A 16,475-nucleotide genomic window follows, 5' to 3' on the forward strand; every position below is an offset into this window, starting at 1 on the left:
AACTTTACTCTTTCCTTGTAACTCCTGTGATTATATGGAGCTCCACCAGAGATCATAAAAAGGGCAGACACTGTCAGTGAACCTTTCCAGCAGCATCACAAGTAGGTAGTCTACCTCAGTGTGTTGCTTACTTTCAGTTCTACTGATCTCGTTGGGGCATAGATCCCAGTTCTGGGACCCTGTCTTTGAATTTGGACAGATATAATATCTGGTACCCAAGAAAGCAAAATCTGTTAACATTTCTGTCCCTCCAGTTTGTTCAGTCTCAACTGTGCAAGATAGAGAAATGACAAGTCTGCCATAGACTCTGTGCTTGAAGCTCATGGAGTTTGTGGCAGAATACACATAAAATGCATAACTGTGGTGTCTTTGCAAAGATGGTGGAGGTCAGTAAATCTGTCCAGAAATGCTGGAGACCTAATTGGCCATAGTCTGTCAGAAGTCCTGTTATTAGATTTGTGGAACAGGCCTCTTAAATATACAGGAGTTTCTTTCTTTGCTGCCTATTGGGAAACTGATGATAGGTGACCTCACCCAAAGGAAGAAAACATATTTTCAGTATTTCAAAACTCAAGGGTTATTGTTTTAGCAGAAGATGTACTGCTAGTAAAGGCTTCAAGATTATGGGTTTACTTGCAAGGATTTCCTGTCCTTTCAGATGATCATTATAATGCTAAGAGTAACATTGTAGTATAGTAAGGACTGGGCAAGTTCTTGCCCATGCCATTAGAAGGAATTTAGAATTGATAACAGATTTCTTACATTGTCAAAGCCCAATTAAACACGTAAAAAATGAATACTCCACAAGAGTTTTTCAGAAAATCCTGAAAAGTCTTTCAAAACAGTGTTTTGTAACACATTTAACTGTTTACTCAGTCAAGCAATATTTTTGAAAATTGTATTCCACCTCAGTTTGTGTGATTTTGTATAGTAATAGGAAAAATTCTTTAACATTCTACCATAGACCTTTTGCAGATTCACTGTTGTCACCTCAAAGTTAGTAAGTTCAGTTTCAGATTTTACTAAGTCACTGCTGAATAATGGCAAGATAAGTGACTTGTGTTCATTTTGTTTGAACCTCAGCAACCTCCACTGATTTTTAGTATTGCACCGGTATCTGAAATATATAGGACTGAATACTTCTATATGCTTTCTACCCTACTCTTTTTTAGGACTGAATACTTCTATATGCTTTCTACCCTACTCTTTTTATCTCAAGCTTCCTAATCATATACTGGCTTTGATAGAACTGTCCTGCTGTTTATTCTTTAATTTGGTTTCCTGTCTGTGTTTCCAGACTCGAGATAAGTGCTTGCTAGCATCTTAGATTATAATCCACACAGTCAAAAGAAGGATTGGTTAGTTACACTATAGCATCTGTGGTTCTAAGAGGTATGTGGTCTGTGGCTGCCTTCCTTTCCATTAGGTCTAAGTTCAGTCTGCTTGAATTTCTTGTTGACAAAGGAACTGAGCGGTGGTTGAGGTTGCTGCATCTTTTGCCACTGTCTTTATTGGTTGTGGCTGAGCCTGTGTCAAAAAGCTCTCACAATGGATGTGCACTATTCGGAGAAAATCCAGTCTTGTGTATATGAGGCATTTTCATAGCTAGAGTGAAGAATGCATTTCAAAAAACACAGCTACAATAGGGTGAAAATTTTTCCTGCTGTTTCTGTAAAATGAAATTAATTATCCATCACCCACCAACATGTAGCTTTCTTAGTCACCGTATTTTAGTCTTCTTTAATATTTCCCGGTGCTAAATGACATGCACGTACACTCTGCCAAGAGATGAAGCAGGGATAAAAATGTCTGCAAAACATTTGTGGGGAGTAAGTTAAAACCTTTAGAAGAAATGAACTCCTGCGTCACAACTTCTAATGTTTTATGTGAAATACACTGTTAATTTTGTGTTACTGTGCAAGACAAAGTATGTTTGGGGGAAAGTGAATTGTGGTGTTTCACTTTTTGCTGATGTCTAGTTACTTAAAATCAGTGTATTTATGCTACATTTTGCAGGATTTTTGTGTCTATCAAATTAGTGCTTATTTTAGTAAAGTTTGTTAACACTATACAAAGTGGAAATTCTCACACATTTTCTTGCATTTTCATCTGAATAGAATACACAACAAATTCTTGCTTTCTTTTTATTTGGTTCCTATTATTCATATAATACGTGGATGTGGTTCTGATACTGTAAACATTCCCTTTTGAATACTGATGTCTCCTAGTCCTAATTAAAATAGCTGAGTATTACAAATGTCTTGTTACTAGAACGTAAAAAGAAAATCTTTCTTTTCCATTTTCATTGTAGGCAATTAACCAGAGGCTTACGCCAACCCAGAAGTTTACACCAAAAGACTTAATTGCTGCAATGAAAGCCCTAAATGTGGAGCTTGGATTAGTTATCGATTTAACATACACCACACGATACTATGAAGTTAAGGTAATATGAGCATGTAGCAAAATAAAATAATTTGTGCAATCTTTGTGTTAAAGTATTTACACATTTGCTTACCTTGAATTGGAACAGACAAGTAAGCCATCTGGACTTATTTTGTGTCTCCAATAGAAACTAAACGTTTTATCACAAAGGAAATAATTCCTCCCAGCTAGTTTCATTTGTGGCTTATTTGTATTATGGTAACTCAGAGTAATGGATAAAGACTGCAGTGCCAGGCACCACAGAAAGGGAGCAGAAAACTTAGTCTGTGTCCTGAAGACATTCTCATTTATTCCTGATGTCTTTTTTTTACTGATCTTCAGTAGATTCCACTAAGAAACTGTAGTTTTTGAACTACTTCATCAGTTTCCAACTTTTACCAGTATGGTCTAAAGAATTTTGATTAATCAGTCTCCTTTTGATAAGCAGAATAAATAGCAGTATTATAACTGAATGCTAATCTTTGAATATATGTGGGCTGTAAGCTTTGAGGGGGTAAATATGTGAGTATATATATGATTGTGAGTGGGAGGGACAAATATTGCTAATAATGGGTTAAAATTGAATTACAAGAATCTGCTCTCTTTACATAATGTGCTGCCTTAATAGGGATAAGTAAGTCTTTTGTAGAAACTGTTCTTTGAGATCAGGTCTTTAAAGTGGAAATGTAAATGGTAGTTTCTGAGAGTGTATCTCTATAGAATTATGTCAAGATTGTTTTCAATTTCTACTCAGGATTTGAGCTACTGTTTCACATTGGCATTATGTTAGGTTAAGGTTGCTTAAGGTTAACTCTTCTTAAGGTTTTTCATTGAAGCAAGACTTCAATCATTATTACCATTTTCTTTTCCTTCTTGTTAGGATTTACCAAAAAGTGTGCAGTATAAGAAACTTTATACTGTTGGTCTTGAAGTTCCCGATAATGCTACTATCCTACAGTTCAAAAAATGGGTCAGAAAATTCCTGTGGGAGAATGCAGGAAATGGTACGTATCGGCATCTTAGGCTGTAAAAACCCAAAAATATTTTTTCAATACTAACTGTATCATTTATTGATTTCATTAGGTATTTATGACACCAGGGATCTCAGACTTTCCATAGCACTTTGACTTTACTATCTTAAGATACATTATGTAAACCACTAGTTATCTTTTTTTTGCATTCAAAACATGCCTTTTTCAAAAAAAGCTAGTAACTTAAATGCCCTTTGTAATAGTATTATATTTGCATTATGTGTCAAATAACTGTCAAAGACTTTAATCTGTCTGACCCAAATTGTCTACCATCAGCTTAGTGTTGTGGCTGCCAGCCCTTTATGGATGTTCTAAATAACACAGTATTTCTCTGATGGCACTGGGCACCGATACATATGAGCAACTTAAGTCCATTTAGTCTGATGTAGCAGTTTTTTGATTGATGAGTCCATTATTACTGTCATATCCTAGCAATTCTGAGAAATCATATTCCAGACACAGTGTCAATGTTTCTAGAGTGTGGCTCTGCTGCTGTTTTAGTGTTTATACAATAGTACCATTCTTGCTGAGATGACATAAGGTGCTTTTTTCAGAAATAAATGCATGTGTTTTGCCACAGCCTGTTTGCAGCTTTTACCTTCTCGCTTTTTTTGCTAGTGATTCTTTGTAGGCAGGAGGACCACTCTTTCAAGCTTTTCATGCTATTTGCTGTGGTTACTTGGGCATTTTCTGTGGGAAAGTAGTGATATTAATTTCCCAAGTGCATACAGTTCTTGTATAGCATAACTGTGATTTTGCTGTGGATGGTCAACTCTGTTTTGTGAGAGAGCTCTTACCTAAATCTCCGGTATAAGAGCCTGAATTAGAAGCGCTGGGAAAACTAAAAGGTCTAAGAAGCAACTTTTGTCCTGCTCAGGAAGTTAGTGTGTAAGTTCTTCCTTGGTTCTTTTTTGGCTTAGGGAGATTAGTTGGAGATTATTAGTTTACTTCTGGGTTTGATCTAGTGATTTTTTGTGTGACAAAGAATAGTCTGTATTTGGATCTAAATACTTCTGATTCTCAGAATTGAGAGAATCAATTGCTAATTTGTTGCTGGATGAAGACCTGCAGTTCCAGCTAGTAAGACCATTTTGGCAGGGTTTATGTAACTTCAGAGTTGGGAGAACTTTCGTTTTTATGCTTACTAACTTGTTGTAACTTGCCCTCTTGTTTTAGATTATCTCTAAAATTTCTCAGGATTCTTCTTGCAGATAATTTTTGGGATGGTGGGGTTTTTTGGTGTCTGAATTGTTAGGACATCAACTTATAACAAGCTCAGATGGCAATGCAACTGTCCTGATCAGTGGCAAACTGTTATGTTTTATCTCATTGAAAAATTCATCAAAGTCCCATTTCAAAGACCATCTGTCACTACTTTGTCTCTGCCACAACTTCGTTCTTGTGATGATTAAAGTTTTTCTTCTAAAATCTAGCCTAAAACTCTCAATCGGTTAATATATACATTTATATTATGCCAACTTTGCCCTGAAGTATTGTTGTTCTCCATTCCCGTTACTATAGTCAGCACCTCAGATTTGATTTTACACACTAAATAAGACAAGCTTCCAAGGTCCCTTCTCATAAACTTCTTCTGTGACCGTCATAGTAGCCCTTTCTATACATATATTGATTTGACTTTTTTCCCCATTAAATATGAGTAAATAGAATTGTGTGGGATAGTCTGGATGAGGTTTTATCAGTCTTGCACGACCATATTAGTGTTTCTCTACTTCTGTTGGAAGCACCTCATTTGAAACACCCTAGTAATAGTAAGTTATTCTGCTTTTTAGCCTTTAGCTGATAGTATAACCTTTCCAATAAAGACAAGATTTCTTTAGACATTACAACGGCTTCTTTTCTACATGTATTTCATACTCCTAGACACTAGGGACATTATGTGTACTTTCTCCTTTTTGTAAGTTTTATAAGAATCTGTAAGTTCCTAAGTTTTAGATTTTCTTGTTTAGATTTGCTTTCAAAATCATATTTTATTCTTTTTTCTCCTGTTACTGCAGTTCTGGTTGAGGCCAGCTGCTCTACCTGTCATCACTCCTCTTTCTTTTTTCCGACATTCTGCAGAGTTAATCTCAGTCTTTGCAGGTTTGGAAACAGTGGGCTAACTGCTGCTAGAGATCCAGCATGAAGAGGACAGAGTCGGGATGTGTCTGTTCTTTTACAGGCGTGACAGTATAATTTTGTAAAAAGCAAGAATTGTTTATCATTACTTAGCTAGAAAAGCACAATGCTTTTTTTTTGTCTTCACTAATTTTTTAGTAATTTCACTTTCTGAACTATGAAAACTGTTTTCCTTTTAATAGAGAAACTCATTGGCGTTCACTGTACTAATGGAATTAATAGAACTGGCTACCTAATATGCAGGTAAGGGTTGTATAAAACCAGAAATCATTTTTCATAAAATATAGTGTCCTTATATTCTGTAATCCCTTTGGGACAATAATATAATCATGTTTTTCTTTAGATATCTTATAGATGTTGAAGGCTGGGATCCAGAGGCAGCAATTCAAGGTATTTATACAGTTTGAATTAAGGCACATGGCAGGTTGTAATTCATGTTTCCTACAATTATATTCACAAATACTACAATTCTGTTTTAGTATTTTTAGAGTTATTTCATGTGCTGGCTTCCATAGAAGATTTTATCTGACTGTTGATTATATGCCAGGCAAGACTTGAGCATTAGCAGATTGATAGTGTACAAGTATGTTCCAACTGCTTAAAATCTCTTCTTTTTTTTCATTTGCTTTGAAGGGTTTCCAGTCAAAAGTTGCTACCACTACTAGTTTCAGTTGATTAAAAAAAAATATATATGCCGCAATGATGACAGCTTGCTAAAATATTTAATAGCAACTTAGAATTGTTTCAAATTCAGCATCTCATGGTGAACAGAAACTTACCTTTCACATTTTTGTGACTCAGTTTGAGCACATTTCTTTAGACTTACCTTTTTTCTTTAGCTTTTGGTGATGCTAGAGGTCATCGCATGGATGGTCTTGTCTATCTCACAGATCTCAGAACACAACCAATGAGAAGGTAAACAAATGCTTTTAGTTGTATGCTTAAGATTTTCCAGTCTGTCTACTGGTATTTTTATATAAGTTCACTTCCAGTTATAAGCCAAAATTGTACCCTATTAAACCTTTAATATGCAACTACACATATATTGTAAGACTTCTGATATGAATAACATGAAGTGCAGAAAACTTCATTCATCTTTTGAATTTATGTGGTTCAAAAGATTTTTTTAATCTGACAACTGCTATTGAGCATTCGTGTGGTTTTATCATACTATGACAAGTGTATTGATTCTGTATTCTCACATTATAAGCTGAAATATCTGCAAAGATATCTTTGTAAGCTCTGTGATCTGCCTGCTGTTGTTGGCATGGTAGAACCAGATATTTTTTAAAAAAAATAAAAAGTAGAACAGTAAAACAGGAATAAAAAGGCATGGGAAAGTAGAAGATTGTTCTCAATTCCTCTGTTCATAGTAGTTGTATCCCTGGTATGTTCAATGTTATGCTTATCATATTCACCTAAGGATAACTAACCTTTAGATATTCCTAAGTTACTTGTGCCAGTGATACCTTGAAGCAGTAAATTGATTCTAAAATTAATACCTGATTCGTGTCTTTTTAGTTTATTTGAATGCCCTTAGTTTTACTGCTATCATTGTTTTACAGTCTGTGCATGATTTAGTCCCGTGTCAGATTTTGAATAGGCATGGTGCTTGTCTCCATATCCTTTAGGATGTTGTTTCAAGCTTATGAAGTTTAGGTATTCTTTTTGCTTTCCCTGCAGCCCTTCCCCACATGAATTTACAAGATTAAAATCTGCTAACTTATGAATGTCTGCAAATTTAACTTAGCATGCAAAGATATCTGTCATTCTGAACTGAAGAATTTTAATGGGTTTTTTTCTCTCTCAGTAGTATGTTTTAAAAAAGGAAGCTTATGTGAGATGTTTTTATTCTTCTTAGTAACCTTGGAATGGATGTATGGGATTCAGATGAAGATACTGTTCCGCCACCACATGCAGTGGAAGGACCTGTAGAGCGGTTCCCAAATGAAGATTTTCAGGGGTAATAGGCTGAAACCTGGAATTAAAAGCCAAGAAAACCACAGGAGGGAAAGACAATTGTTTCTTTTTGAAAATACTATAGATACTCTAATTTAAAAGAAATTTTATGAATATAGCCTACTCATGCAAAATATTTACAGAATTGGATAAACAGTGGAAAGATAAGGGAAAGAAAGGGATGTGTGCTATTAGAAGTCCCTAAGTAATTAGTTTACATGGAAAAAACTTAAGAGTTTTACTTTACCTGTCCTTCTCTATTATTCTTCAGTAATCTGCAGTTATTTTTAATTAATTTGGAATCAGAAGTTTGGCCTATTTAACAAGCACTATAGAATTACAATTGAATGTTTGTCACAGCTTCTACTATGACATTGACAGTTTTGTTATCTTACTTACAGTTTGGATTCTTAGTAGCTTTGATACATTTGCAATGTCTTTCATATCAATTCATGGTTAAAAAACCCCTGTTCTCATTAGTGACTTGTAGCATTTATAAATATGATGTTCTATTTAAGACAAAAACTTCTTTACAGGTCTGGGAAAAGATTAAGAATTTATGATGACCACTCTCACAGTGATTTGCAAGGACAGATACAATTGAGAGATTTTGATTTCATTAATAAGGGACCTGGACAAAGACGAAGACAATTTCATGACCATCAGACTCAGGATGATTTAAGAGCACCAGTGCAGATGAGAAATTGGGACTACAATAGGGGACCAGGACAGAGGCGAAGACCCTTTCCTGATCACGAGTTTTATGATGATTATCAAGAAGACATGCAGCTGAAGGACCTAGACTTCAGTAACAAGGGACCTGGGCAAAGGTTGAGACCTTTTCATGGACACCAGTTTCATGATGATTTACAGGCAGAGAGACAACCAAGGGACATTGAATTTAACAGAGGCCGTGGACAAAGGCAGAGATCTTTTCCTGACCATCCGTCTCATAATGATTTGCAGGAAGGCAGACAGTCAAAGGATTTTGATTTTGGTAGCAGGGGCCGTGGCCAGAGCCGAAGACCATTCCATGACCACCAATCTCGTGAAGAATTTCAGACTCAGATGCAGTTCAAAGAGTTAGATTGTGTCAGCAAAGGTCCTGGCCAAAGACTAAGATCTTTCCATGACTATCAGTCACGTGATGACTTACAGCCACAGAGGCAAATGGGAGATTTTGAATTTGTTAATAGGGGCCGTGGGCAGAGGTTGAGACCTTTCAATGATCACCAGCCTCGCAATGACTTGCAAACAGAGATGCAACTAAAAGACTATGATAATAAAGGTCCTGGACAAAGACGCAGACCTTTTCATGACCATCAGTCTTATGATGACTTACAGGAACAGACTCAGTTAAAAGATTTTGATTATGTTAATAAAGGGCATGGACAAAGGCCAAGGCCTTTTCATGATCATCCAGGTCATGATGACTTGCCACGTCAATGGTGTGCAGACAGGTAAAGCATCCTTGAGCTGTAAGACCAGAATTAGAGAACAAAAGTATAAACCTCAGCACTTCTAAATTAAATTTCAAATTAGTTATTTTTTTAAAAAATTGAAATCAGTTAATCATCCTTCTTAAATAATGTACAAATTATCAGTTAATTAACTTGGTTTTATTTTGACTTATGGAAGGGTTTGCTGTAAGCTGGAGTGTTGCAGCTTTGAAAGACAATGTTTCCTGAATTATAAGGTTGTGCTTCTTTAAAGCTCATGCGTTTCCTTGACCTCTTTACTGTCAGCTTGAAACAAAACTCTTTGTCCCCCTTTGTTTTGTATAGAAACTTACATTTAAAAAGCAATCATCAAGACAGAAGAGGATATGAAATTTTATTTATGCCCTGAGCTAAACAGAGATAGACAGTAACACTACGAGGAAGTTTGACTTGCATTGGTTTATTCCATGAGTTGTTAATTTGTTAGAAATCCTTTTGTTTCTGAACTTGTATCATATTCTCCAAAATACATGTATCATTTATTAGTAAAACTATTGGATTCTGGCATAATATTTCAAAATATTTTTAATATTTCAGAACATGTTTCAGATACTTGTCGGGCTAGTAAAGTTCAATTTAATTTCTTCCATTGCACAGCTGAAACAGAGGATATCATTACAATGAAGCATACCATTTTGAGGTGTTAAATAAATACAATTATGAGAGTTTTTATTAAAATTTATTAAAAGTAAAAAGATTTTTATCTTTTTTATCATTTGATAAATGCATATTTTTCAAAAGCTTACAACCATTGGTACTCTTCTTAACATGTGATTCTTTTGAATGTTTGCAGAAATCAATCTTTTTCATCTCATGAAAATGTACCAGAATCTCATTTCTCCTCATCTCCTTCACTTCACAGAGATTACGGGTCTGATAATGATGAATTTAACAGAATTTATAGGTAAATATCAGATTTCATGTGTTCTTTTCTGACTTACCTTTACACTGTTACTCCCCCAGTTTCCCAGCTAAAAAATACAAATAAACTACACAGTATAATTGATGTTAATATTTTTGCTTAAATGCCATTTAAACCACTAAATCTGAACAGTAAGCAAATAATGTGACTAATTTTTGGTCCATCTGTATTGAGTTTGTGTGTGATTATGAAATGATTTGAGAATCCCCAATGTAAGTCATTGACATGACAAGCACAGTTCAAGCTAACATGCTGTAAAATATGAAAAGCTATTGTCAATAAGCAAAAGAGCAAAATACAGATGCTGTATTTAACTCTTAACTGCTGTCTACAACAAGCTGATGAGTTTTGCTGTGAGAGATGGACAGACACTGAAACGGGTTGCACAGAGCAGCTGTGAAATCCCCATCCTTTGAAGTATTCAGAACTCAGCTAGATAGAGGCCCCGCAGAACTCATCTGATTAGACCTACTTTGAGCAGGTGGCCCTAGGTGCTTCTAGAGATGCTTTCCACTCTAAATTAGTCTTTGGTTCAGCGAGGGAGAAGGTTCTAAAATTACCAAGATTTTTCTGGATTGGCTTTATACACCACCTATTTTACAAAGTAAGTTACTTGAGAGTAAAGAGAACCCAATACAAAAAGTATATATCATATATGCATTTTGAGATCCTTCATTATCTTGTAGAAGAGTGATCCTCCTATTGCAGAAGAATAAATAATTGAAGTATTTGGAACTATGAATCCAAATTATATTACTGCCTCTTGAGACTATGTACTAGAGGGCTACTATTACATACTATTCACAAAAATGAAAACATGGGCTTAGGAACAAAAATGGTCCCTAGGTAAAGAAAGCCTCAATAAACAGGGAATTTTAATTAGAAACAACACTTGAAAAAAAAACCATCTTCTAGTAAGATCACTTACTATAAAGAGCTGTGATTTGAATCATTAGAATTGAAACATTAATATAAACAAATATGCAACATACAGTAGAAAGTTTAAAAACAAGAATGAGGCTCTGAATTTTTTTCTCCCAACGGTACTCAAGTTTAATTTCTAATGGTGGCCACCAACACTAAATCAACAGTTTTTATCTCTAAGGATTTAATTGTTCATGTTTGTTCTTCTTACAGCAATCGATCAAATTGTCCTGAAGACAACAGGAGAATGCATCCCTCAAATGAATTTAACAGAGGAAAAAACAGATTCGCACCATATTCTTCACGAACAATGCATCCATCTTCATCTGTACACCAAGAAGATAGTTCAGTAGACTATGAAAGAAAACCTTTTCAAGGTGAAACTACCAGAGAGATGGAACAAAGCAAAAGATTACCAGTTGTCACAGTTGATTACAATTATGGCCTGCCATTAGATTATGGACCTGAAGAGGAAGAGACAACACATTACGATTTACTTCCAAGAGACCGCTACAACTGGAACTGAATTAAAAGGATGTTTGCTCAGCTTAAGACTTACTTTTGCCCACTTTACTTTGTTTGTGGACCAATTTTTTTTTTTTTAAACAAAGCAGGAAAATACAAATTTCAGTAGTAGAGAACTGGTCTCTGTCATAAGATTAGCTTCTACTGATGTTTGGTTCTTTAAATTTATTAGGGTGTATTTGTTAAGTGTAGTTGGAGACAAGGTCTCAGTACACATGGAATTAAAGTAGTCCTTCCTTTTAGTGAAATTGGAACCCTGTACCTTAAAACAACTGAGTGACTGTAGTTGTGTTTTTTGTTTTTCATTTCTTTTAAATGTATGTAATTTCTGGATGCAAAAGTCAAAATAAAATATTGCACTATCAGGCAGACTAGCATTGAGATTATAGAAAAATATACTATGAAATGAATGAAGAAAAGTTATGTCCACTTCATCCTTTAATTTGAAAGTAGCAGTTTGAATTATTTCTAACAATCTCTGCAGCATTGCAGTTGAATTCCAGATTTTCTGTACCATCAACTGAACTACCTAGTTGCACTCTTTTTTCATAGCAGAATTTTTCCCAGATTGCTAAGAACGTGGAAGCAAATGGAGGTCGAATACTCTGTCAAACTGGCAGAGTATTATTTCAGTAATCCGAATATCCCATCCTGACTGTGTATTTTGTCCTGGTCCCATAGGTTGTATATGTTTCAGAATAGCCTCAGCAACACATCCAGATGAGGTGGTTCACGTATCAGCTTACCTGTCTCACCTGGCCAGGGTCACCCATGCCTATGTACTTACACCTTGCTTGTCAGCCCTATCTGTCTTACACTCCGCTTCTGTTGTTTACTAGGTTCTTTTCACAGCACAACAGAGTAATGTAATCAGAACAGAAGAATAACCTCTTCAGGTAAGTTACTTTTAAGAGTCATGTATTGAAGAGTCTCCTCTGAACTGCCACTTCAGTGGGTCTCAAGAAGGAAGTACAACAAACTAACTAAATTCTTGCCAGCAGCTGCACAGTAGCAGCAATAGTTTATTTCTTAGTTCATAGGATAGAAATCTTAGTTCATAGGATAGAAAACAGTATTAATGTAATACTTAGGTAAATTTTTAAAAATTACATTTTTCATTATTATTACAGTGTAATAAATCAGTATTTTAAAAGCCATCACAGTTAATAAGGATAAAGGTAGACCATGATATTAAAATAAACAAACGAATGCTAGATAATAAAGTCATGCAGTTAAACTGTCTCAAAAGCACCATAGCTGTAAAGTATAAAGCAAGAGAGTGTAGATACACACTGGAAAACCTGGGGGGGAGGCAGTGTTCATAGCCAGAATCCACAGAGCTTTTTTGCCTTTTAGCTGCAGCATAAACCCCAGACTTCTGAATTCATGGTTCTATGACCATTAGGTGAGGACTGGATTTGAAAAGCATGGAACATCTGGCAATTCTGTTGTTTTTTAACACATGCAAAAAGTTCCCAAAATTGAAAGATTCTGTGGATATAAATTCAAACTGCAAATGCTTCATTGCCTTTGCAACTGGTAGAACAACTTTGGCTTTGTTCATTGTACAAAATAGTTTTCTCGTTTTCACAGCAGCTAGTCAATTGTATTTCCCATTAAATCTTTGATTGCGAGCCTCATTCATGGGGTCTTGGGAATGAAGCTCTCAAAACCAGTGGAACTGAGTGCTAAATGTTAAGAAAAGGCATTTGTTCCTTAACTTTTTTTTTTTTTTTTTTAATGAGTAATGAGAATCTTTATCTAGGCTTATTTGGAGGCAAGGAAAATTTGCAACATGGGCTACTATATTGCCAGATTCTTTTTAAAAACGACAACAAAAAAAACCCTGGTATTCTTCAGCAGGGAGCTAAGAAGTGGGGACTGGTATTACAAGCATTTGGTTGTTTGTTTGTTTTTTTATACAGTGTATGCAGTATTCATGAAGTGAATAAAGAGCAAACATTTACCCTTCATATTTTTGTTCTGGGGTTTGAAATACAATTTTTAGGATTGCAGTGACCCTACAGTGAATCCTTTGTTACTTCAGGCTGGGGGTGCTGGGGCTCCCTGCGGAGCTGAGTAGCTGGTGCACCGGAGAGCTCAGCGCAGAGGGAAAGGTTGTAGAGGAGCTGGGGTCGGCACTAGCTGTTACCTGTCCTTGGGCCGTTCCTGCAGGACCCTTGCGGGGTTCAGATGCAGTCAGGCAGATGGTGTAATTCCTGTTAATAAACATCCCTTTCATAACTGTTGGATTTATCTTTTCAAGCAAAATTAATAGACACAATGTTTCCACAAATGACTTTGAGATTACTATATGAAAACAGTCAAAGCTGGGTTTGATTATTTTTATTTTTTTTTTTAGCTTTAGGATAAGGCTTTTCACTCTATTGTTCCTAATGGAATTATGTAGAGTTAAGCCTACATAATACATTACAAACTGTTACTGACATTTATCTCAAATTCCACAGCTGAGTCATCACTGCATATTTGCATCTGTAGTATTCAATTACTAATTGATCCACATGGTAGAGAATGAAATGAAATAAAATAAAATGCTTCTTGTTTTTTAGCCAAATATTGTATTACACTTGCACTCAAAAAAAAAAAATCACACAAAATAACTCCCAACACTTTTTCTGTTATTTATTTTACAGTTCTACAAAAACGTCATCAAATCTTCTTGGTCTTTTTTGTGTATGTTCTCAGCAAACCTAGAAACAGATGCTGTTCTGTCACAGAGCAATAAAAAAACAAGACTTGGATGGACAGTGTTGGTTTCCCACTGCCATGAGTGTGAAATTTTGAAGAAAAGTGTAAGGATACAGAAAATCCAGGGGCAGTACAAAATTATTTGATGGAGTTGTAAGAGTTTTAACACATACAACTATTGAACTCTGAACTCACAGAAGACTTCTTCTGTTGCTGTCCTGAAGTCATGATTTAATTGGAGGCCTGATCGTTACCCGGTGGTGAAGCCATGGGGCCAGCTTGCCCTGAGGTATGATGATACTGAGTTAGGAAATATTGGGGTGGTTCCTGGAAAGTGCTGGGAGAAGGTTTGGATGAGCTCTATGCAGAAGGCTGATTTCCCAGGACGGATTTGAGAAAAAGAGAGGTCAGTTCCAGCAGAACACAGGTATATGACTAAATTTACGTGTAGAAACCTGCAGCTGTACAGCCAATTTAGTTTTGCATGTGAAGAATCAAGTTCAATCACTTAGCTAAAAAAGGGCTAGAAACGTTTGCCAGTGATTGTTTTTCTCTCAGCTGGGGCAAAAAGTAAATGACCTACAAGGAGCCACAGGTACGATTAGGATCCTTCCCTGGTTTTTTGCATCTAAAGTAACTGCTAGCAACCTGCAGGCTTTTTCAGGTGCAAAAGTGATCAGTGATGTGTTAACAATTTGAATTTGGGGTGCACTACTACAACCAGTGTGCCAGGACCAGCAGTTAAATGACCCAAGCGCTATCTTCTGAAGATCAGTTCCTTCTTAAGATGTCTCACATGAGGCATCCAGAAATGCAGATGCCCAAAGATCATGTGTGGTTCAGAATCTGCACAGTGTTGGGAAAGAAGAAATGTGTTCCCCCTCCGGGGTTCACAAGTGGCCAGAGATTCATATCCCCTTGCTGAACAGCAGCTTATTTAAAATGTGCATGCAAACAAAAAGCAACAGCTTCCATGCTCTTATCAACCACTACTGCTTGCTTCCTTACCAGGATGACTCTTAAATTGTTCCAGTTGCCAGTGGACCGTGCTTTACTGGTTCCAGTGGACAGCAATTACCAAACCTGCAGATCCCTTCCTTCTTGTTGTGGGGAGTCAGAAAAAAACAGATGACATAAAGGAACCAAGTGAGGAGGCAACTTGATTCTCCTTCCTCCTGAGATGAGAAGACAAGGGGAGGATTGAGGGGAGAGGACAGGCAAAAAAGTATTTTCAAAGAGAAAAATGGAGGAGGGAGAATTAAAATGTCAGGGGGAGAGTTATCAGTGTGAAGGAAGAAAGGCGCAAAAGACGCACGTATAAAAAGCTGGTGAAAGATTACTGGGCATGAAAAGAGGGCACATGCTAGAGGAGGAGCTCCTGGCAACTTCTTATCTGGGTTTTCTAAGCTGTGCCTGCGGCTCTGTGTGAGCACCATGCTGATGTAAATAACAATTATCAAAAAAATACAGGAGCCCTCAGACCTCTAATCCTGCAATAAAGTCATGTGGGAGCTTAAAACTAATTAAGGCTTCCCTTTAAGCTTTAAATCTAGTCTATGTGTAGTATAATATCCTGAAGATATTCCCTCCAGAATCCAACAAGAATTTCAGACAAGGAAGAAACTACTCTGCAAATCAGTTTCACACATTGAAAACAAGCTAGGTTTTTACTGGGTATCAGGAATCGCATCATTTGAGGAATCTGAGAATCAAATCCAATTTGTTTATTATCGATACATACCTGTCTTATTGCACACTTTCAGGACAGTATCAAAACACACTATAATGTTGCTGTTACTGTACCCATCAAGCAAAACTAACAGTTATGAATTAATTAAAGTGTAACAAACAGATCTGAAGTAACTGCCTCTGTAAGAAGGAAGATGAAAAAGCCCCCCAAGACAGATAATGGTTGGCACAGATGAAGATGATCCTCCTGCAGTTCTTCAAAGGACCTCTTCCAACGTAAACAGAAGTTTTCACTTTGCAAGTCATACTATCAAACAAAAGTCTATACAGTAAAATTAACCCTTTAAGGAGAAGACAAGAGAGTACAAGCTATTGTTGATATTTGTTAATCACATCTCAATCCATCTTTGAGATTGCACCTAGTACATAGAAGAAAACACAAACTGGTTTTGGCAAGTGAATGCTATGGCTGATTCATCCTTGTCTGTGAACCCCAGACGAAAAATGGGACCACCATATCCTGGTACCTACATCATGTTGGAGCTTTTAATAGCAATTCTGGTATATGGTGAATGGTAAATTCTGATTTTTCAAAAGCTACACATGAGAAACCTTTAATAGGCCTAAACTATATTCTGAGAAACAGTGTTTACAAATTAA

At 36.2% G+C, this 16,475-nt stretch overlaps 1 protein-coding gene across 3 annotated transcripts in view; it reads left to right on the forward strand.

The window, feature by feature from the left end:
• Window positions 1–11,836, forward strand: part of LOC130155025 (uncharacterized) — a 30,526-nt gene extending 18,690 nt beyond the window's left edge. For all 3 annotated transcript variants that reach the window (XM_056351902.1, XM_056351901.1, XM_056351903.1), the window contains 9 exons: window positions 2,312–2,443; window positions 3,302–3,425; window positions 5,771–5,831; window positions 5,932–5,978; window positions 6,428–6,503; window positions 7,450–7,551; window positions 8,084–9,007; window positions 9,840–9,950; window positions 11,106–11,836. In XM_056351902.1, coding sequence (XP_056207877.1) covers window positions 2,312–2,443; window positions 3,302–3,425; window positions 5,771–5,831; window positions 5,932–5,978; window positions 6,428–6,503; window positions 7,450–7,551; window positions 8,084–9,007; window positions 9,840–9,950; window positions 11,106–11,418 — 1,890 coding nt within the window. In that variant the 3' untranslated portion in view covers window positions 11,419–11,836. The remainder of the gene's footprint in view (window positions 1–2,311; window positions 2,444–3,301; window positions 3,426–5,770; window positions 5,832–5,931; window positions 5,979–6,427; window positions 6,504–7,449; window positions 7,552–8,083; window positions 9,008–9,839; window positions 9,951–11,105) is intronic.
• The last annotated feature ends 4,639 nt before the right edge of the window (window positions 11,837–16,475 follow it).

This window comes from Falco biarmicus, chromosome 9 (assembly GCF_023638135.1).
Source record: "Falco biarmicus isolate bFalBia1 chromosome 9, bFalBia1.pri, whole genome shotgun sequence".
NCBI classification, from domain to species: domain Eukaryota; kingdom Metazoa; phylum Chordata; class Aves; order Falconiformes; family Falconidae; genus Falco; species Falco biarmicus.